This window comes from Apostichopus japonicus, chromosome 4, assembly GCF_037975245.1.
Source record: "Apostichopus japonicus isolate 1M-3 chromosome 4, ASM3797524v1, whole genome shotgun sequence".
Classification (NCBI taxonomy): domain Eukaryota; kingdom Metazoa; phylum Echinodermata; class Holothuroidea; order Aspidochirotida; family Stichopodidae; genus Apostichopus; species Apostichopus japonicus.
The window spans coordinates 22,975,987-23,000,672 of NC_092564.1; the positions used below are offsets into that span (position 1 = coordinate 22,975,987).

Consider the following 24,686-nt stretch of genomic DNA (forward strand, 5'->3'; position numbering starts at 1 on the left):
TCTTTATAAATTTTGCCTTTGTTGAGATACCAAATATTTAATATATCATTTTAATAGCTTGAGTTTTATAATTACATTATGATATATGCATGATGTCATGTACAATGAATGAACTAACAACTGCTTTTGTTATTTCACGTCGGAAAACTGAGATCGAGTGACTTCGTCAAAAGTAAATGGAGAGTCAATAAGAGTCCTGATTGCATAAGTGAAAACAATCATGGCACAACATAGCTATTCATAGATTTGCACAGGCGAAAGTGATTGGTGGATTACTTTTGAATTCATCTGGTAACCATCTTTGTTAGTAGGCTGGATTCCATTTTCTTAAACTATAGTTTAGTTTAAAAGTTTATTTGAAAACGATATTACCTAACTATCAATATTGTTTCATGCAAGGCATCAAATTTGGGCTAATTTCAACTCTGACCTACATTGTCGATTCAACTTAACCCTCAACATCCATAAAAGAATGATTTGTCTCATCATTCTCTACATATGGTGTGGTTTAATGGCTTGATCCTACATGTTTAGAAGAAGAAAATGGCTAAACTCCAATTTAAGTTTTTCGACCTCTGACGTTAGACCTAGAATGTCATCACTTGCGCAGGCACAAGATTACATGGTCAAGCACTTACCAACCAAGTTTGAACTTGATCGGGCTAACGGTGTAGGAGGAGTTAGCGACATCTCATCTCCCTATGCATTACATGAAGGGAGACGAGATCAAAAGACAGATTGCAAAGCTATCCATGCATGGTATCACAAATTTTACCAAGAGTTAGCCTTCTATATAAAAGATAAATAAAAAACATGCTGTATCGAAAGCACTATCCAGTTGGAAGTATTAGAACAATGTATTTTAGTATTTGTTATGACTTCCTCTGTGTTGTTTATTTTTGACATTTAATTCTACATTTTCTATGAATGTTCTTGAATTGGCATCTAAATCACAGCGAAAATTGCAAAACATTAAAAGCTTTGCAGAATAATCAAATTTTCCAATTAACTTTATAACTTTAATTAAGTTAATAGTGGAACTCAGACATTAATTTCTTGAATTTAGGTCAATGCCTTGATAACATTATAAAACAACCAAACCACCCAATTAAAAAGTTACTTCTAAATTTGAAATTTATGAAAACATGATGTATTTCATCAATATTACTCCATGTACGTAATCAAAAGCGAACCTTGATCACCTAAGGCACGATTTGTAATGATGAAGTAATGTAAACAGCATCATTTTGGACAACATCTGCTTCAGATTAATGCTCTCCGTTCAAATTAGGGATTGTTTTGCAGATAGAATACTAAACTGATTTGTAATAGTTGTTTGTAAAAATGGTTTCGTTTAAGGCATGGAGTATAATAACATAATGGCTTATATAACATCAAATGAGCACCTCTAGCTTTTATGCATGATTTTTATGAATCTTGGCGAATTTAATATAGTTCATGCTTGTGGCTTTTCCCACAGAGACATTAAAACCTTAGTTGTAGGAAGTCAATGCTTACATGGGGACTTAATTAAGGCAGATATATAAGTCACAGTTACCATACGTGTATGTAGCTAACGATGAACAAAAAACAAGTGCTGGCAAATTACTATAGGTATTCCCGATTTAAAAATCAACTTATCAAGTTTAAACTATGCTTAATCCTTTAGAATTACTTTTGGCTCCTAGGTACAGGTCGTAATATAATGTTTAATCCAATTATGTTCTTTTGACGTCATAAAACCAACAGTGCTTTAATTGAGAATGATATGTGTGTTGAAGTCAGTAAATACCAGGCTATTTGAAAGGACTATCCAGAAGTTTGACACCATTTATCGCAAGATAACTGGTTTACTCGTTTAATTAAAGAACCTCCAATTTTTAAAGGGTCATTTCTCAACAAAATAAACTTGGAATAAAAATACAATCTGTAATGATATCGGTTTTCAAAATTAGTTTTGTATGACCTGAGAGAACCTGAAAAATAATGAAAGTACATGCCATATGCCCAAATTGGCTCGGGTGCTTTGGCCCAAATGCCTCGCAATAATCAGGAGATATTTTAACTACAACCGCCAAATATATCAAAGAAACAGGAATTAGTTGACAGTGCGTGCCAAATATATATTCCAAGATGCAGCAAAGCCATTCATTTAACAATTGGCCATTTTAACAGTGCATTCTTTGCATCAAACTTAATCCTACTTAAAAGACGCATATATGCATGGCGAAAACTTCAGTAGCTATTAACAATAATACATTTCGCCCAGATTCATACATTCCAAGTAGGCTAATCTCGATACACCTGATATCACAGTTTAATTAATCAATGCCGTACTAGTATAATGGTTGGATTGTATTGAAATGCACCAACATTAATGCAAACGTATAAAATAAAACGGTTTTTAATATCTTGTTAACTACGAAACAATCATTTCTTCAAATTATTACACCATAAATCAAACATTTATTCTTTCGCAACGTCGTCCGTCTATTTTGTCTTCCTTCCATAAGCTTTGATATGTTTTCAGTGTCCTTGTTATGATAATAATAACAATATACAGTTAAACTTGAATACTAGCGACAAGAAATAGTTGATTTCTTAGTGACGGATTAGTAACGGCGCCAGTGCGTTAGTATCCTGTGCTGACTGATTAGCACCGGCCCAGGGGTATGAATCGTACATTGATCATATATCTATGCACACAGTACTCTCGGCCTATAGTGAATTCCCAAATCTCTAGATTTTTTTACGAGTCAGATAAAACGACACACGGATCGAAGGGATATCTCATTTACGATCTGTTAAACTGAGTCCTGGACAAACCAATCATAATCATCAAGTTTAACATTATCGAGAATTTATTGCAAGACTGACTAACTAAAAGAAACTTGTTGATAGGGAAATATAATGGATATTCAAAACTTACCTCAACATGTACGTTATATATTGACCGTCCTTTTCCGATGATCAACACAGAGCGTCGATTGTTGGCCAAATGCGGATCTGTTTTCTATATAGCTTTGATGCCGATTGAGCTGTCCAGGGAATATGGGGGAAACGAATTTATTTTCCCTTGTGAACAAGGAAGCAATATACCCTCATCATAAGCTCTACTCACTTGGCTGTATTCCTACATGTGGCCACGCCATGCTACTCTGGGTAATACGTCACCGAGATACACGTAGGCAGATGACTCGCATTCGTAAACACGCATAGGGAAGGTTGTTTCCGTTATCGCCGAAAAGAAAACACTGTTCTGCATGCCTTCATAGAATTCGATTTCAACTTTGTTTTAATTTCCACTGACAGAAGCAAAAGATAAGCAAGAAAAACGATGAAACCATTTATGAACCTATCCTGTAGTTGACTTTCCCTTTCTGTTTCATGTCTCCAGAAATAATAAAATTTACCACCTATTGTTTGTTTTTATAAACATGGTCCTACATAAATAAAATTTGAAAATATAGAGACTAGTATATAATGGAGAACGTAAGTTTCATTGATCACACGTAATTACCTTAATTACAGCACCTACTGATTGAGGACCCAAGTAACATGGGCTTCTGTAATCAGCTTGAGCTATATAGCTTCATTGCTTCAGGGGTTAATCAAAACGTATGGACTGAATTGATTTGTTAAAGTACTATGGACACCTAGAGAATATGCACCATACTCAGTACATCGTGTGTGATATTGATAAGTATGTTGAAAGGTTTCAACATTTCTTATTTTAGGTCTTAATAAGTTACCCACATAACATTTGAAAAATGTGATGTTCCGCTTTTCAAAGCAGACAATAAAATATTTCAATACATCACCTAAGACCACAATCCTGGGCTCAGTTTCTTTAAAACGAAGTTTGTAAAAACAATGTGATACATAACAGAAAATTAGGCAGTCATTCCCTTTACATCATCAGTGAGCATAATTAGCTAATGTTTAGACATAAATGAAACTCGAATTAAGAAAAGACTTTCAGTTTGGTCAATCTTTGATGGATTGTGATAGCAGTTGAACTGTGAGCTTTATTCATGAAGTCTAATGCATATTAGATTGACCTTAAACATAGGCACAGAATGATCTTTCTGGTGACATTGATTTATATCCCAGTCTGATCAAAATTAACTTGCACTTTCCAAAAAATATGTAATCATTACAACCATGACACTTTTTGACTGAGTATTTATGGTTGGGAATATATCTATTTTGTAAGTTGAATTTGTAAAAATAGGCGGGCCTGACGTTTCGATCCTAGCAGGATCTTCTACAGAGACTGAATGACAAGTAACATTAACAGAAGAGACAAAATACACACAGAATACCAACACGTTAATGAACAAGGTGAACACAAAAGAGAAAGATGTGAGAGGATTAGTAGACAAGGGATGGAGAGAGGATAATACCAACAGGGTGAAGAGCAGAGGTATGAGATAAACTGTAAAGGGACAAAGAGAGGATAAGGGAAGATAAGGGAATAAACTAGAAAAGGGCAATTACATAGAAGTGTGAAGAAACAGTGAAAGTGAGCTATGAGAATAGGGGTGAGAGGAAGTAACAGAAGGGGACATGGATTGGGTGAAGCAGAAAAGGTTAGTCTTGACGTTCCTGAATTTTTAGCCCATGAATGGTAATAAGGCGTTACATCCGCAGTTTTTCTCTCTGCTGATTTGTATTTGGTCAGGACGGTTACCTAAGGATAAATCCCCTGTAGGGACATGTCATTAATGGTATGGTTGGGAACGTTTAAGTGTTATTCAACCGGGGTCTCAGTCTTCATGGTGTTGACTGAGGATCTGTGACCATAGAACAGCTTCTTGAGGGTGGTTTTGGTTTCACTAAAATACTGGATGCCGCAAACCCTACAAGAAATGAGATAGATGGCATTAGAGGTTGTGCAAGTGATGTGACCCATAGCCTTGTGTGTGAGTTGGGTTGTGGCTGGTGATGGAATTGGATTCGACAATGTGGTGGCTGCAGACGAGTACGATCACATTTGAAAGTACCATGCAGAATGTGTTAGAGATGGTGGGATATCTTCATCACTGGCCCAAACGAAGATGCCATCAATGTAGCGCCACCAGATAAGAGGACGACAGGGAGATGCAAAGACCATGCGTTCTTCAAGACTAGACATAAACAGACAAACAAAGGAAGGAGCTATCTGGTACCCATGACAGTCCAGTGTTTGAAGGTAACGATGGTCATGAAAGTGAAGCTGTCTTTTGTAAACCTGTTGCATGACAACTTTGATGTCATAGATGAGTGGAAAAGGGTGGACCTTCTTGGACAAGGCTGCACAGTTAGCTGCGATATCTGCAGAATGAGGGATGTTAGTGTAAAGAGAAGTGTCGCCGTGTTTACCGATGAGTGATGTAATGGTGATTTGGATCTTGATATCTTCAAGTTTCCTTAGGAAATCTGGAGGGTCATGGATGCATGAATTTATCTGAGGAACAAACGGTTTAATGAAGTGGTCCGCAAATAATGATATCTTCTCTGTGGAGGACCCATTGCTTGATATCGTAGGCCAACCAGGGTTACTAGGCTTGTGAATTCTGGGCAGAAGATAAAACCTGGCTGCCTTTCAGTCTGTGCGAGAAAGGGAAGAAAGAGCCTTTTTAGATATCTGGTTCCGCTGGTACATATCAGTGATGGTCTGTTTGATCTGCTGGAAGAAAATATCTGTGGGATTAGAATCATCAAGAGTGTCATTATTCCTGTTGGAGAGATGATGCATGGCTTTCTTTGATGTAATCCTGTCGATCCTGGAGGACGACTGCAGAACTTTTATCGACTGGCTTTTATCGACTGGCTTGATGATAACGTCACGGGAGACCTCAGTGAGGTGAGTGCTGCGCGTTCATTTCTTGGAAGGTTGTTGTGCGTTCTGCGGAGGGGAGATATTGGCTGGTTAGTCTCAGAACTGACGACTTCAGTGTTAGCTTCGAAAACAGGGACACTCTTCTTAGGACGCTCCATTGTGAGAGCTTTTCTTGCTGAAATATAGGGGGAAACCCGAAGGCGAATTCTGCTTAAGAAATTAGTGACTCAATGATCTTATTAAAATAAAAACTGCATGCTTCGTTTACAATTTTTTAAGCAAAAACTTAACCCCCTGCATTCAAAGATTTTATTCTCTACTAATAACGTTGTTCATCATTACGATACAACACATGCTTATAACATTCGCTGTTGTCCAGCTCGTACGAACTTTGAACTGTTAAGTTTAAGATATCGTGCCTGCATTAACACTTGGAATACAATACCAACAAATATGTATATGTTAAAGTCTGCTGCACTTTGTAAAAGAATAAAAACTAAACAATGCATTGAACATTATTAATATTATATTTCGCATGTAACTGTTTGAGCTCATAAATGGTATTCATGTTACGTATCAACTTACCATCTGATTTATTATACAACAATCGACAAGGGTTTTAATGTATTAAACTTAATGTAGTGTAATTGTGAAATAAAATGCAAATAAATAAATAAATGTTTATTTTGTATCTTCCTGGTTGGGGGTGTTCTACTTCATTAAACCTTCGTCAGGTTTTATAGAAGGCTTCCTTTCTCATCTGATTTATACACAATGTAATATGTAATGTTTATTGTATTTCTGGCTGTCAGTTGTGGAAAAAAAATGAATTCAACTTGAATTATATGTTAAAACTGAAATTTAGAAACACTATATACCAGAACTATAGTTTTCTTAGACTATGATACCTCAATTTTACATGAAGATGTTTCTTAATTACCCTTCCATTTTGCCTCCTTCACAGCGGGGATAAACTAAAACGACCCACCCTATAGACAATTTACATGGATATATTGCTGCAAGTGTGGATCTTTCTTAGTAAACGAATATCCAGTTGATTTTACTCTGATTAGTGTTGGGAACACTATACGGTAAAGTCTCGGATGATTATGTTATAGTCCATCCATTAATTGTAGTGAGAAATATTTGTGATACATGTAGTATAATATTACATATTAAACTCTTTTCTTTTTAACTTTTTCAAATCAATACTACAAAAAATTCCTAAATAAACCAAACATTTACTACGACTTTGTACGAAAAAACAACGTACTGTAGAACTTGCAGCAGAAAACATTGAATATTCAAACTTGTAGAGACTTTATGGATGGATTCGGCATCAAACTTTCAATATTCAATCTTGTAGAGACTTTATTGTTGAATTCGGCATAAAATGTTCAATTTTGAAAAGCATTTATTGATGGATTCGGCATAAAACTTTCAATATTCAATCTTGTAGGGACTTTATGGATGGATTTGGCACTTGAAATATTCAATCTTGCTTTAATTTGTTGTTTTTTATTATTTTCATCTTTAATGAGTCCTGCTCGATGCAGAAACACTGCATTTCTAGAGGAGCCCACAAAACAAAAGACGCATACAATAATCTGCAGAAGCAAAACGGTTAACAACCAAGGCACAAAAGGACGGCAAAGAGATAGAAAAACAAATATCATAAGGTTCAGGAAAAGAAAAGAACCCAAGAACTTGTTTAGTGTTTCTTGTGCGTTATATAAATGAGGAAATATGTTGCCAGCTTAGTTGAAAAGAGAACTACTGATCCAATTAAGCACAAAGTTCATATGATGTTGCATGTGCTATATTTTCCCAACCAGTAGCATTTACTAAATACCGAATGTCAGCAACTTCATTTCATTCATGCTTTCCCAGATCCCCATCCCCATCCCCACCCAAACCCCCACCCCAGCCTAAAAGCTGTTTCCTAATGTCTGTTATTCTCCTGAACTCTTGCTGGCATTACCTCTTCTCATCGGATACCTTGATGTCTATTTGTGGTCACGTGATCAATTCCATTGTTTGAGATTGATGACACAACTGTACAAAGGAAACTGCTTCTTCAAGGAAGTTTAAACGTTGTCGACAAGGATACTCTATCTTGTTTATTATGTTTCGTATATATTTGTTTTCTTCAACAATGAGGAAATAATATTTCTTAACGCAACAAATTGACCAACACGCACACATATACCTTCAACTTGATACTACAAGTGGTATTGAGAATCCCCAACTGAATACATGTAAGGGATGCAATAACGGCAAATAATGTGTAATGTATATATAAACACACATGTGTATGAACTTGTACATAATATGGAGTACAATATGTAGGCTATATCAATACAAATATGTTACGTGAGTAAAATTGTATGTATATATGAATACAAAGTATAATATTTATAAAACACTGTATATAAATGTGAGAGTGTAAAGTCCACAAGCTGTACAATATGTAGGCTATATCGATACAAATATGTTACGTGAGTGAAAGTTTTATGTATATATGAATACAAAAGTAAAATATTTATAAAAAACTGTATGTAAATGTGAGAGTGTAAAGTGTAAATTCCACAAGCTGTACAATATGTAGGCTATATCGATACAAATATGTTACGTGAGTGAAAGTTTTATGTATATATGAATACAAAAGTAAAATATTTATAAAACACTGCATGTAAATGTGAGAGTGTAAAGTGTAAATTCCACAAGCTGTACAATATGTAGGCTATATCGATACAAATATGTTACGTGAGTGAAAGTGTATGTATATATGAATACAAAAGTAAAATATTTATAAAACACTGTATATAAATGTGAGAGTGTAAAGTCCACAAGTTGAATTGATTAAAAATGTCAACCGAGCACTAATATGAATTTATACACAGTATAATTTCTCTGACGTCATATATGAACATAAGTCAGAGTCCACAAGACACACGACAGATTGAAAAGCTCGCCTTAATGATATTAGGCAATGATGCAATGTCACTTCAGGGGAATTTGCTTTATATTTATATACGTGCATACAACAAAACACACACAAAACATAGCAGTTCCCTCTTATTCGTCGCAGCCAGCCACAACTGGGTGTATTTTACAGATGACGTGAGCGATAGAGCAAGGGTCAGCTCTCATCTTTGGCAGTTAAGCTGAGCTAGTAGATATTTTTGACACTTTTCCTGAATAACATCAAATTTAGTTATGCCATAATTGCTCCCCAGATCAACTTAAGTCGGACCCACCTTTCTTGGAGCATGCGCCCTTAGGGCTAAATTTGAAAAAAAAACGGTATAATAAATTAATATACTGATTTACAGGTGAAACGTTTTACATCTGAATGGTTTAATCGATAGCATAGACGAAATCATACAGTGTTTCGTCAGCGAAAAGTAAACGTTGTTCGAGGTTTAAAAGGTGTTGTATCTAATTATGTTTCAATCATTTGCCGAGGCCGGATAAACATTTAAGTTACGTCATGTATCTGAAATGAATCTTTTAGAAGAAGAAAATAGTAAATGAATTAGTCATCTTCTCGATTTAGCTCTCAATACTATGTAATATATTACTGTTAATTCAGAAACAACAACAACATATAAATATTTTAAAAGTTACCATGTGGCGTCGGTGAAGTGGTGTGATCCATTCAGTATGCAGGTTCTGCGCCACATGACAGATGTAGACTGTTTTCATATTTTCTGGACGAGTTAAGTGAAAGGGAAGGTGAGACGGACTTTCTGGGAACATAGATTTTTTTCAAGGTGCACTAGATTTCCTATGTTTAATTATTTCATGGAAACATGATTGGGGTAAGACCTTTCCATTGTTTACAATACATTTCTATGATAAACGTACAATCAGTAACATGCAGCGGGTACCATTATATGTGTGGGGTCACTGATATTGTGCTGCTATATCGAAACGTTACTCAACAGTTACCAGTTTTTTCACTGAAAACTAAGTTTGCTATGAAGTAAAAACAATGAAAAATAGAATGGGAAATGTTAATAAACGTATAACTATAGAGCTTCGATTGGTGAAGAATCAACATAACTGCAGTCGTTATACACTGGAATTGGTCAAAATATCTCAGAGTAGATTGCGCGAGTTGTTTCAACATTCAGGCCTAAATTTAACACAAACAGGACCAGAAATGTTATTGTTGACAATAAGTTGATAGAAACACACTATGCTTTCCTTACATAAACCATACTTCGAGATAGAAATGAGTATTCAAATTCCATCGGTTGGAAAGTGAGTGACACTGTATAAGTCAGTACATCTTATTAGGTATTCTCCCAAGTCAACCATTACGTTTTCAAAGCAGGAAGGAAGTTTCAAACCACTTAAGGGGAGAAAATAGTATCGTGGCGACAAAAACTGCTTATGTAATGTTTTCTCGTGAAGATTTATATTTAAAAGCTTACTTTATTTTATTTATTTGTCTAACATTATAGGGTATACTCGGTTACTGTAAAGCTAATCTCCCACGAGGCCCTGAAATGTAAAAACTACAAGTAACATAATCATAATGAAAATAATATAGAATAAAAAGGTAAACAATTAGACGACAATAAAACGAATAAAAAACACACAAAATTGACAACGGCATAAAATACATCATGGAACAATCAATGAATTGAATTAAGAGCATATACAAAATTAGTTCAAGTCCTGTATGAAACGTTTAAAGGTATTTAAGGAGTTGGTATTCTTACACTCTTTTTTTAACTCGTCCCACTCCTTAGCAGCAACATAAGAAAATGTTTCCTGATTATACTGGGTATAACCACCCTCTAAGAATAAAGTATTTCGTGTGGTGGACCTTAGGTAGTAGATATGTACAGTATATTATTCGTGGGACGGAACCTGCCCACAATGTACTGTTTAGCCAGACCATTGAAAAGACCTATACACCATTGTCAATATTTAACATTTTTAAAACGTTTTTCATATGAGGACCAGTTCAACATTTTCAGAAGGTCTTCAGATTTTTTCATCAAATTTTGCATTGAGAATAATTCTTGCTGCAACTCTCTGTATAAACGACTACTTCAGAACACTTCTGGTATACTCATACCCCATAATAAACTACAATACTCAAACATCGGTAAAATATATCCGTTATCAAATAGAATACAAGTATTTGTATCAATGATTGGTTTTATACGTCGAAGTAAAGCCAATCATACTAGAAACGAACTTCCAAACAAAATCAACTTGTTCATTCCAAGAGAATTCATTGTCAACTTTTACGTCCAAAATCTTTTCGCAGCATACACTTAAAGAATCTTCGACGACGATATTTAAGTTGTTATTTTGAATTGATTTCAACCTTTCTCTTGAACAAATCAACAAGCCTTTAGTTTTGTTACTTTTTATAACCAATTTTATTCACCATTTGCAAATATTAGTCATATCCTCATTTAAGTTGGTATTCTAATCATCTATAGACGTGCCCTTCATATCACATGTTGTATCATCTGCATACATATCCGCCGAGCAATGATTAATACTTTGACCAATGTCATTAAAATCAACATAACAAAGATCAACGGACCCTGTCGCACCCCAAATGTCAATGGCAGTAAGGGGAAAAACACACCATTAACATACATACGTAGATTGTTGTCTATTAGATAAATAGGACTTCAACCATGCAACAGAGCTTTCCGGAAGACCATACATAGTTAGCTTATTTATTAGATTAGAATGGTTTACTAGGTCAAATGCTTTTCACGGGTCTTGAAATACAGATCCCATACATAAATGTATATCAATAGATCTGCAGTCGTCGATGATCTTATTCAGTAATGCAGTTTCACAGGAGTGCACTTCTCGAAAAACTGACTGGGACATTCGTATTAAACCAAATGCAATTAAAAACTAGAATAATGCATTATGAACGTTTTATCTAATATATTAGATTAAACAGGTAGATAATTGATACTTCTAGATTTGAATCACCGCCCAGACCGGTAGGTTTAGTAACATCCTTTGAAATAAGCGATTTGCAGCCATAACCCTCAGTCACGTTTGGATTTTGGAATGTAACACCATTACGTAACTTTGAAGAAAGCATAACTCTTTAACACTAGCTAAATAATCATTATCCACATTGTTGTTAGTTTCTCTAGTTGGTACTTTGATTACTTGCTTCAAGTTTTAAATCTCCATGTAAAACGTTGCATCCAACGTTTGTTACTCCCACCTAATAGATTATGTTAAAGTCCCCGATAATAACTATGACAGAAAAAGAATTACACGGGGCAGCTATCATCTCATGAAATTTATCATTCCACTCGGCTGTTGAATCAGGGGAGATAAAATACACAATTCAACAAATTTGTAATATGAGGTAAAACAATTTCAACCCGAATCTCTTCAATTATATTGTTTCAAATTTGGAATTTCGAACAGACTGGTTTTGTTTTGTAACAGCAACGCCTCCTTCTATATCTTTCCTGTCCTTGCGAATTACATTGTAACCGGGTATGCATACTTTATAATCCTGTATTGTATCATTGAAAAAGGTTTCGTTCAAGGCAAATATACTAAATGATTTCGTATACCATCATATATAAAAGCCTGTAATTGATCCACCTTAGGTAAAAAGGTGATGAATATTCATAGAACCTATTGCGATGACATTATTGATTTTCGTGGTGGTCATAACATTGTTGAATTTATTGTTAACATTGTTCAAACACTTACAAACATCAATGTGTGTACTATTCAGATGTTTATTATTGAATACTTTGTAGGATTTATCATGGGTGTCGTCAGGGGGTAATCGCAGGACAGGGTTCGTATGTATAGCGGCACTCTCGACCAAGAATTTTACAAATGTGTTTGTTGTTTAAGCATGAACTTTCCTTTTGTCCATGACGTCCACATGACCTACACTGAATAGTCGGTCAAAGCGATATCTTTCTGACTTGTGGTTGTTTTCGCCACATTTGTAGCAACCCCTGTCGTATCTATCGTACGGTCTTCTATAAGTTTGTTTATGCCAATTGAACTGATGTGGGTTCTGCCTTCACGTGTAATATAGGTGTTCACGTTGGTCCAGGGGGGTCACGGAGGTAACGATCACGGTTGTTACTATTTTGAGGACGCTGTATGTAGATAACTGTCTGTAGCTTGGCCTGCATAGCCATGGGACTTAATGTCACACAAAAGGAGAGTTATATCTTTCTCGTTGTCTGATGCTTTGGAAACAGTCTAGAGCATGGGTTCCCTAACTGGGGTGCATGGACCTCCAGGGGTGCATGAATCCATCCCAGGGGGGTCGTGAGACGTTTCGGAAAGTCAAAACTAGAGTACTTTTGTTGAACTGATATATATATAACTTAGTAATGTACAAAAATCGTACCTATCGACAAACTCTTTTCGCGTTCCACATGCATATGTTGCCATAGTAGTATATCGTACCGTGCATGTGATAAAAAAACAGGAGCATCCGTCTCGTCGTGTGTGATGGTTGATCGTTGCGTGATACAATTCGTGATCTGATCTTGAATAAACATTTGTTCAACTCTTGTTTTTTATTACAATATTACACTATGAACTTGATCTTTTAAGAATCACTGTTATGCGTATTATAGTATAATAATGACTCAGATCGAGTCTCGAAAGTTGGGGGTTCGTGACAACTCTGACATCCACATGGGGTTCGTGTGGGCATAAAGTTAGGGAAACCCTGGTCCAGAGCCTAGATGTTCAATCTCTTTTTCCCATTCAGAGTATATTTAATCAAGTTTGTGTGCAATCTTTAGGAAACTATGACGTAATTGGTCAATTGGTGAATCAGCCAATATTTTCAAAGAACTCGTACAGTCGAGTATGAAGTAAATACCTGATGCAACTCACGAAGGCCACGTTATTGTTCATTATTCGGGAGTGTCTTGATTAAAGCTGATGTAATTCGAGGGCGCAATTCAACTTTCGTTTATTAAGATATATATATGCTGATACGCAACAGTGGAATTCTGTGAAAAAAAAACTTTATCGTGTTAGACATTATCCCCCAGGTGGATAATATATCCTGGCGCGAACTAGATATAAATGAATGAAACTGTAAACAGGAAGAGGGAAAAAAGGAAACTAAGGAAGTGATGTTTGCGAACTTGTAAATTTGTAGTCATTGTATGCCTAATATGGTTTATAATTAATTATATAACTTTTTTGATTATTTTGATTATGGCTAGAGCGAAATTCGAGCCACTGAATCCAGAGGTCACTAGTCAGAATCCCGTTCTTCTAGTCAGTCAATTTCTTTGTTATTTTTCGTTGTCTAAAATTACCTAGTCAGTTTCCCTTATTCATTTATTTACATTATTATTGTTATTGTTAGATCAATGTGACATACAATTAATTAACACTGTGCTATTTTAAGACATACAATAGACTTTGGTTCCAAAGCGTGTGTAGTTAGGTTAGTCCAAGGGCGTAGGAACCGGGGGCTGGGGGCGCCAGCCCCCAGTGAAAAATATGGAGGGGCGGAAGTATCATTCCGCCCCCCCCCCCCGCTTTGCAAGTCAGAAAACCCCTTTTTCATTTCCAAATGAGAAAAAATCTCATTTAGAGCACCAAATTGCATCTAAGGCCAGGTGAAAATGCAAAATTATATACAAAATGGAGTGGGTGGGTTGAAGTGTGCTATATTGCACCAAATTGCATCTGAGGCCACCTGGAAATGCAAAAATATCCAAAGGGGAGGGGGACACCCATGTATTATTCTTTGTGCAACGTAAAAGGGACACATTTCGTAGTTTTTCTTCCAGTACGTTGTATTACTCCATTGAGTTAAACGGTGAATATACAATTCTGTAGTGGTAAATATAACTCACTCTCACGACAGTGTATATGCATTGTTGTAATTAGTAACTTAGTTCAAACAGTTGGATTAAGATGGAACAAAAGCTTCCATTAAGTACTGAGAAGGAACAAGTCCAACTGTCAGATTCTCCTTCTCCCCGATCCACCATCCTTCGTATTCCCGACTGATAATATGAACAAAATCACCTCTCTTCAATTCCAATTCGTCTGCCGCTTCCGATTTGCAATCCCACAATGCTCGGTAAATATTTGTGTAATCGTATCGCCAGCAAACCGTCTCTAAGGATGCGTTGTCTTCAACCGGTAGCTGTGGTAACGGCGTTTCTTGGTTCTTTAACATTCCTAGCGGCGGTGTATCTTCTCCAACATGCTCAATTTTGATGGTTACTTCGTCGTACGTGTCCTCGTTATCAGTTTTAACTTCTTCGGAATCTTCTCCATTTAGTAAGATTTCTATTGTAGGTCCATCCTTTTTTATAGACTGGTGTCTTCTTTGGGAACCTCTATGTCGTTCAGTGAAACTCTGAGACTTCACGAATGGAGACAATCCTACATCTGGGTCAAAGAAGAAGAAAATCAAATCAGAATTAGCTTCAAATGATCAAAGATGCTAAGGGAGCCAGCATGATAGTTTTTAGGACTGTAAACCCGCCGCATACCCTCTCATCGTACCAACCTGAAGCTATCCCAGGATTCATCACAGGATTCATCCCAGGATTCATCACAGGTATCCAACTCATCCCAGGAGTCATCCCAGGATTCATCTCAGGATTCATCACAGGATTTAAACTCATCCCCAGGATTCATCCCATGATTCATCACAGGATTCATCCCACGATTCATCACAGGATTCATCATAGGATTCAAACTCACCACAAAATTTATCACAGGATTCATCACAGGATTGAAACTCATCACATGATTCATCCCAGGATTCAACTCATAACATGATTCATCACAGGATTCATCACAAGATTCAAAATCATCAAAGGATTCATTCCAGGATTCATCACAGGATCCATCTAAGGATTCAGTTTGATTACAGAATTCATGTACATATAACGTGTGCAATTTATGGAAAGTGAGACCGCTATCCAGATTCATCCCCACAGAGATATATCCCCACTTTCAGATTTCCATGGTTTAACCGTGCAGAAGATACACCATCAGATATATGAATATATATGAATCCTGTGGTGATTTGTTAACCAGGAGAGCAAACCTGAGATTTCTATTCCAGGTCCATCCTTTTTGATAGACTGGTGCCTTCTTTGGGAACCTCTATGTCGTTCAGTGAAACTCTGAGACTTCACGAATGGATACAATCCTACAATTGGGTCAAAGAAGAAGGTCAAATCAGAATTAGCTTCAAATGATCAAAGATGCTAAGGGAGCCAGCATGATAGTTTTTAGAACTGTAAACCCGCCGCACCCTCTCATCGTACCAACCTGAAGCTATCCCAGGATTCATCACAGGATTCATCCCAGGATTCATCACAGGTATCCAACATCCCAGGATTCATCCCAGGATTCATCTCAGGATTCATCACTTGATTCAAACTCATCCCCAGGATTCATCCTGTCATGAGTTTGAATCCTGTAATGAATCCTGTGATGAATCCTGTGATAAATCCTGTAATGAATCCTGTGATGAACCCTGTGATGAATCCTGGGATGAACCCTGTGATGAATCCTGTGATGAATCCTGTGATGAATCCTGGGATGAATCCTGGGATGAATCCTAGGATAGCTTCAGGTTGGTTTCGTGGTCCACTCTTATCCTCTAGCGTACCCAAAGCTATCGACACGATAAAAATATTATTTTGCTTGATTCGGAATCTTGACTACAACCTCTCGAGGGTAACCATGTAATGTAATCTGGTTAGGCGATGTCACAGTACCCAGATACCAGTCAGCCCTCCTATACCAGCCATCTTACAATAACCAGAATGCTGAAAGTAATTACTAGTAACTTATATATGAATTCACCGTTCTTTGGGGATCCAGCGTATATGCATGGCAGTAACATTGTATTTCTGGACACGTATATGGTGTTCGCCGCGAACACATCGTGGTTAACTGCACTTAAGGATCTTCGAAAACGTATATTCATTTATGCATGATATATGAAAGCTTCCGCTGGTACACGCAGCAATCTCGTATCTTTTGATTTGAAATTCTTACCATGCTTTTTGGATATCATAGTGAGGGCGCTGTGAACTTCTGTCATTAAATTCAACCTCTGCTTATCTGCGACTTTCTTCAAATGTTCCTTCTTCAGCGTCGTTGAGAGGTAAACACCCACATCTTTAAAAAACAAAGTAAACACCCACATCATTCAATAAAGTGCTAATATAATTACCTTGTGTATACGTGTTTATAAGCATAAAGCCTATGTTTTACTTAAAGCTGCATTTCACGTTGAATTTGCTACAACTTGGGAGGTTATATATCCGATAGGAGAGATTAAACAAGTAGTATGTTACTTTAAGTCCATCAAAATCGCGCAAGAAACGATTCAATTGCCATACACTCCAAGTAATTGATTGCATTAACTTATCGGGTTCCAATTGCTTTTGTATTGGATAATTAAACTGTTAATAAATCACCAACAATGGAGACGATCAATGCAGTTGTAACGTCACAATTGACGTGATTATACACAGGTGCTGTGGCCGAGTGCTGGATAAAGGCGGTGGCATTTAAAGAAATGAAGCTTAGCAATCGGGAGGTTCGGAGTTCGATTCCCGGCCGGGTCAATGTATAAAGCAATGTACGGTTTTCCTATCTTAAAATAAAGTTAAAAATGTTGAATTGAAAGCCAAGCGACGTGTTAGTTGTAATCCAGAAGCCCTTGCGGGTTTCTCCTACATTTGTGGTCGCTTAAGAGTCGTAAAAATAACTACTGGTTATTATTATCACTTTAACTTAGTGAGCTGGGTACCAGAAAGAGAACGTACATCTAGCTTAGGCCTACAAAAGTCCTACCTAGTATAGCGGATGGCAACTTTAAATATACGAATCGTGCGAGGTTGTTACTTTTTTCGTACTGTTTCATTAACTGATAAGACTCATTACCAGCTAAATGCACCTTTTTGTGATGAATATATCCACAATTTTATAGTAACTTCATTAAATCTGCTAACACTTTTTAACAAGATAGGCAATAGGAATGTCTAAAAATGTGAACATATGTTTTTTTTATTATTATTATTATTTTTTTGCTCTATTCGTACATAACACTGTAGCACTCATTGAAAGTAGCGTGCGAGAAATCATAAAAATACAAACAACAAACTGTGTGGTTTATGCATGACTTAAACTAACGTTTCAATCAGAGCAAATTGCTACCGGCTCAGTGGACAAACCACATTGGACAAAAAGTATCGGCGCAATTGGCGCTTCGGATGAAACTATAAACCAGAATGCAAACTGCTTTGAGGTTTCGATGACTTCATTGCACTAGACCGTCTGCTTGATGTTAACCAGAAACAGATGTCACAATAGTTTGATGCACTACTACACTTTGACATGGTCAACACGCACAGGTCAGTCTACTCTGTTTATAGCTCCATGGTCTACTGTACCTGGAAATACAAACCTCCAACAAATTAATAGGGGTCTTGTACTTAATGTGATACAACCGCACACCATAGTTTGAGAAGTATCCACGATTCCCATATTTAGATATCATGTAAAAGGGTTTTCAAAGTTTGACCTCTGGTGACCTCAAATGAGATTTGACCTCACAAGCAACAGGATTCTTGTACTAAATATGGCAAATCCATATACCATATGGACATTATTCTTAATTTCTACCCTGAGAAATCATGTTTAAAGGTTTTCAGGCCTCGAAATATGAGTTAAAGTATTCGTTATTTGGCGACCGTGACTAAACATCCACTCGCCGAAACGCATAAACTCACTCGACACTTTGATTGCTGTTCAAATCTCCATGGAACAGATCTACAACCTCAATACTTTCTGTCAATAAAGGTTAGGCACTTAGGCAGATACATGCTGCTACGTAATTGCACAATGAAAAATTATGTCTTGGACATGTAGTATGAAATTTAAACTTTTAAACCAAAAATAAGTGATGAACAAAGGAATAACGACAAACTTGTCTTAAAACTCTATAAATTGTTGTATATTTTGCGAATTATGACTGATGGCTTGTAGGAAATGCCTTAGGAAATAATTTAGGAGATTTTTGGCCGTTGGTATTGGTAGTCTGATAAGAAACATTTTTTAAAAATGCTTATTAGTCTACCTGCATATACTCTAACTGTGAAGCCTGCGCATAGCCAAGCCGTCGTGATAGCGACGTTTATTTTTTTGTTTAATTGGTTGAGAAATTAATATATGAACACAAAATATTGATGTATGCTTTTAAAACATATGACGTACTTGGTAAGCTCAAACCGTTCCTTCTAGTTAATTGTTATTCCAGATTTGAAATGATGCTTTCGCTGCATGTTTGTACATGTTCCATGAAGTTAGTAAACAATCTCGGTCCGCACATGAAAACTTCCCGTACAGAATGCACGCGCAAATAGCGAACCATTTTACACAGTCAATTTCTCACTGAGATCGGCCAGTGATAAAAATCTATGTGAAGTGCTAGCTCAGTGGTTTCTTAAAACTACTTTCGTTTACTAAAAGTATCCATATTTTGGTACAAAACCTTTACCAATTTTAGAAAAAAGTAATAATGTGCTCGCCTGCGCGGTCAAAAACCATCCGGTTATATCACATGATGAACAAAATATATTTGAATACAAATATATGGCCACTCAGAGAGACACTGCAACCGCGCGCAAAGTGCATATTTTTGAGGTTACCGTTCATTACATTCTATTTCGTGGTTGACCCCCCTCCGCCGCACGTATCGCACATATTTTTGAGGTGACTTTCCATCGGCCCCATCCCCTAGGTTCGATTACACTTAGATTTTTTTTTTTTTGGCTCCCTTTGATTTTTCACCGTCACTCATCGCGTTACCCAAATTTCTGTGGGAGCACTCTGCCCCCCCCCCCCCAACAGAACCCCCACGCTGGCTACGCCGCTGGCTGTTTGTACAAAGAGCACACCGTTTTGCACGCAATGTATATACTAAAAATATACAGCCTATCGGCCAAGGGCGGCGGAACCGGGGGGGGGGGGCACAGGGGGCACGTGCCCCCCCACTTTTCCTCAGCTTAAAAATGTGCCCTTTTTCTACATAAAAATTTCTAAATAAAAAAAGAGTTTACAAGGCGAAACCCACGTCGAATGAAATATTTCGGAAAGTTTTATATGTTTACTACCACAGGCGTAGGAGCCCAATTTGATCTGGGGGGCTGTAACGACTTGCCCGAAAAATATTACCAAAATTTTTCGCGCGCTTCGCGCGCGTTCAACATGTTAATGTGCATATCATATAGGCATGCGTTGGTTACTACATCGCATGCCAATAGCATACAATCATTTGCCGTGTTATAACCCTTCCAAATTGGTTATAATTATTGGGAAAGTCGTTACAATAATAATGATCATAATAATATCAGTTCAACCATTGAAAAACACATAGAAAATTAATTTTCTTTCAGTATTTTGACATATTTCATTTGCTTTCATGCATGTATCGATCGCGCGTGCAGGGACTTGGACTTTATAATGATTTCACATCATTTTGTCTTTTTCCTTGTTTCCCAATTTGCACATTAGATACTGCAGTGCTAGTATGCATTGTTTCCTTGAGGGGGGGGGGGGGCGTTGATGCAGTGATGTGTATACGCAAATAAGATAATACAATAAGAGTTATAAAGGGTACTTAATATCAGGCTGCATCAGTCCAATCGAATTTCTGCAACGTGCCCTTCCACGTTGGTGCCCCCCCCCCCCCAGATTCAAAGTGCTTCCGCCGCCCTTGCTATCGGCACGCTGAAGCCTACGAAATTTTGTTCGTGAGATTTTATTTGATTCTACGGATGCCTTTAAGCTAATTTCCAATTGCCAACATCCTCCTATTCTAATAAGGCGTAACGCACATGCCAAATGATAGGTTGTTCGGTGGGCGGTTCGGTAGCTTATAAAACAAGGTTTCCACAATTTGGCCTCTGGTGACTACAAATGACCTATGATCCCCATAAAAAACAATACGTTACTTGTACTGAACGTGTCACAACTACAAATAGAATATGAGATTCGGTATTATAATTAGAGATGTTAGAGTGGGCAAAATGACAGAGAAATAATGAAGGATAACAGGAAAGTCTACAGTCAACAATTAAAGCGACACATTGCCATTAATATTCATGGTAAATTAAGAATAAATTGTATAGAACAATAGAAGAGAACCCCCCCCATTTTCACGGTTGGGAGGGGAATGACAGGTGGTAGGATGGGTAGGGGATCGAAGTGGGAGGTGTGCCAATTACCTATACAGTCCTATAAGGTCTTAAGTGACTCTATTAGTCAGTGTACAACTCGAGTCTATTGATACAAATATATTTCCTTCTAGGAAGTTGTTTCCAATAATGAAGGGAACACTATACTTGATATGGCATTTGAAATATTAAACGCTTTTTTGGGAGGGGGGGGGGATGATTTGTTTCTGTTCCAGGTCAATATTGAACCTAAATAATCTTACGACAATGCTTTGCTGTCTGACACCAAATATCATACATGCTATATAACAATAGTTGAATGCACCCTCTCATGTTACGTATGACGTCATAGTGCTATATAGAGCATATGCTACTTACAATATGGACTTTGTACACTCATTGTACTGTATACTAATATGCATAATGCATGCTGCGTATACATTAGTGAAAAATATGTTTTATTTTATTGTATGACATATATGTATATCATCATATATGTATATATCTGTCCAGCAGGCATCCGATTGGAATAAACTTCTGACTTGGTTCAAAACGATGCATGATTAGCCTATCATTTAACATGTGTTAATAAAAAACTTCTAAGATCAGCTAGTTCCCATTATTAAGGAAGGAAAGTATTGGTTCTAAAACAATAAGGAACGTCGTAATGAAATTGCTGTCTTCATTCATCAGGAAGTACATGAGTGGGTGGAATAATGTTTTTATTGGTTTGTGATTTTAAACTTATGAGTGTCAGTCTACATATATCAACCCCAACCCCCCCCCCCCCACCCTGGCCCCTTTCCAAACCCTATCGCACCATCTCTAATGATTTAGAGTTATAATCAAACAAAGATTTCTCATCTGAAGTGCCGAGTATTCTATAAATAAGACCAGATGAACAGTACTATACTATACAGGCCTGAATTAACTGACTCTAATGCTGGTAATTCCTTCACGTTAAAGCCTGAGCATACGGTGCGGTTACATTAATGTAAATAAATCACTATGAACTAGCGATGATAATTGTTTACATTTTATTTATAATCACGCAAATCCGGGTAGGCTGAACTTGAGTCTACGGGCAATGATACTTGTTAGCACTACGAGTACTGCTATAGCGGCTATTTTAATGTGGGTGGGGGGGGGGGGTGCTGCTGGTAATTACGTAATCCTTTCTAACTAACTAACTAACTAACTATATATATATATATATATATATATATATATATATATATATATATATATATATATATATATATATATATATATATATATCGATTCGAACCGATATATATCTCTACATATATATATATATATATATATATATATATATATATATATTTATTTATTTATATATAGTAAGTCGCTTTGCCCTTACAACCATGCCGACATCTCCTCTATAAAACAGTTTCAATTCCTGCTACTCCTTGTCACTTTCGGTGATCATGCACTGAAGAAGAGCTAGTTTTGCTCGAAAGCTCTGCAAAAACCAAACATTGGCTGTTTCACTTCCAATCACTTACCTCATTCAATTATTGTATCTCACTCGAGATCCAGCCTTTCTCTAAATGCAGCATAGTTGTTTAACAGTTTTTCCGTTATTCCTATATATATTTATATATATATATATATATATATATATATATATATATATATATATATATATATATATATATATATATATATATATATATGTAGAGATATAGATATAGATGAGAATTAGTTCTCAACCAATTTCCATCTATATGCTTCGCTCTGTCCACCGAACATAGAGCACTCTACGCCAAGATAGACGCCGATCACAAATGTGTATCTATATACATTTCAAGCTCTATATACATGCATATCACTGATGCTGATTAATATATAACGTGGTTATCATTGTATATGAAATGCTAATGCAGTTAAAACCTACGTAGTCGCGGTCAGTATTCTCTTATTTATAAGCATGATAAATAACAAATAAACACGATAAAATAAATATTAAATTGACAATTTTTTGTCCTTACTTGTCAAGACATGTTGTATTTCCTGCCAATCTTGTTGGTCGGTCTCTGTAGCCATTTCTAGTCACTGTCCCGTATCCAATCAAAACAACAATGCCTTCTTAACAAGGAAGTATATGTGTAGCCTCACTATAACGGCCAAGCCTGTGTACAATGAAGCACTTGTAACTAAGAATCATTAATTATTAGAGCTGAACTGACACATTTCACTTGCGATTGTCGAAAAATAGCAATTGCTTTCATTTCATTTTTCAACGCTTGCTAATGAACTTAAGATAATTGTAACCGAATACATTGCACTTTGAAAGCAGAATATATTAAAATGATCACAGAGTGAAGCGAAAGTCAAACGCTGAGAGTTAAGTGGCAATAGGAATAACAATCGTATGATTTTGTTTCTATTTTGGCCTTTTCTCGGGAAGGGGGGGGGGGTGATGGACTGAGTTTGGCACTTACCCCCCCCCCCCCCCCCTCCCGTATAATCGCGCTCCACTTCTCATTCCCATAGATATATATGACATCCCATGAGAAATATGGCTATATGTGCGTTTTACGCAAACCTTTAGGCACACGACACAGGATCTTTCTTGCCGAGGACGGAACCCCACCCCACTACTTTGAATCGATGCTCAGAAAAATTAGACTAGATACCATCTTGAACTATGCTTGCTGTATAAACTTGTTTAAACACCGTCGGCAATCTCAGGGAAACTGTGCATAAATTTCAGTTCCGATCTGGATATATCCGCGACTTGATCGCGACCCACTTTTGAATTGTTTCCCATAGTTTGCAAGTGTCCTCGTTAATTCTCTACGGACACCTATATGAACAACATTTTCCTAATCACTCTAATAGGCATTAGCAATCATGAAAAAAAGCTGCAACTCCCATCAAAATTCATCAAAGATTGACCATTTTACAGGTCGGATCTTAATTCTAGTTATATGAATAAAAATTAGCCAACTTATGCACATTGATGGTGTATAGGGAGTGACTGCCTAAGTTTTTGTTATATTATCCCTTTGTCTTTACAACCTTCGTTTTAAGGACACTGAACGCAGTTCTTAAAACATCAGCTGCATAATTTGCCACCTTTTAATAAAAACAGGTAATTAAAGGTATTAAAGCAATTTTCGACCATAAGTGGACACAATATACAAGTTTCACAAACTCGGAAATCAGCAAATGTGCCATTAGATCAAACCAATAGTGTCATATTAAGGAAGAAAACATGTTCTTTGCCATTTAACATCTATGAAACCACATCTGCTTGCTTCACTTTCCATATTGGTACAAAATGAAACACTTACTTGAGTTAGCTGTTTCTGCAAAATTACCGTATGTAATATTGATGAAATATATGCTTCTCTGAACTATTGTTGTAATATTCAGCAAAAAAAAATCAACATATTTAATAACGAGGTACTTCTTTGGGGCAAGTAAGTTTATGCCCTTGCTACATAACTCACCCTATCCCGGCACATTATTGAGCGGGAATGCTCTGTAAGTTCAACAAGTGCGTAGCAGTATGTTCCACTTGTTGGGGACTCGTGATGCCACCCGATACTCATAGCTAGTACAGTAACTACTGTTCATGTTCCATAACCTTGCATCAGTAACTACAA

At 36.6% G+C, this 24,686-nt stretch overlaps 2 protein-coding genes across 3 annotated transcripts in view; both read right to left on the reverse strand.

The window, feature by feature from the left end:
- The window catches only part of LOC139966829 (uncharacterized), a 32,713-nt gene extending 29,582 nt beyond the window's left edge, over positions 1-3,131 (reverse strand). The window contains exon 1 of the mRNA XM_071970219.1: positions 2,930-3,131. Coding sequence (XP_071826320.1) covers positions 2,930-2,937 — 8 coding nt within the window. The 5' untranslated portion in view covers positions 2,938-3,131. The remainder of the gene's footprint in view (positions 1-2,929) is intronic.
- Positions 3,132-13,959: 10,828 nt separating this feature from the next.
- LOC139966834 (src kinase-associated phosphoprotein 2-like) lies at positions 13,960-23,230 on the reverse strand. Of its 2 annotated transcripts, XM_071970233.1 has the most exons (4): positions 23,064-23,222; positions 16,865-16,987; positions 15,903-16,007; positions 13,960-15,235 (listed from the first exon to the last, which is right to left on the reverse strand). In XM_071970233.1, exons 1-4 carry the CDS (start codon positions 23,116-23,118, stop codon positions 14,748-14,750), a joined length of 771 nt encoding a protein of 256 aa, XP_071826334.1. In that variant the 5' UTR covers positions 23,119-23,222; the 3' UTR covers positions 13,960-14,747. The 2 variants fall into 2 exon arrangements, with proteins under 2 accessions (XP_071826334.1, XP_071826335.1); XM_071970234.1 differs by lacking the exon at positions 15,903-16,007 and having other exon boundaries at positions 23,064-23,230.
- Between the last annotated feature and the right edge of the window lie 1,456 nt (positions 23,231-24,686).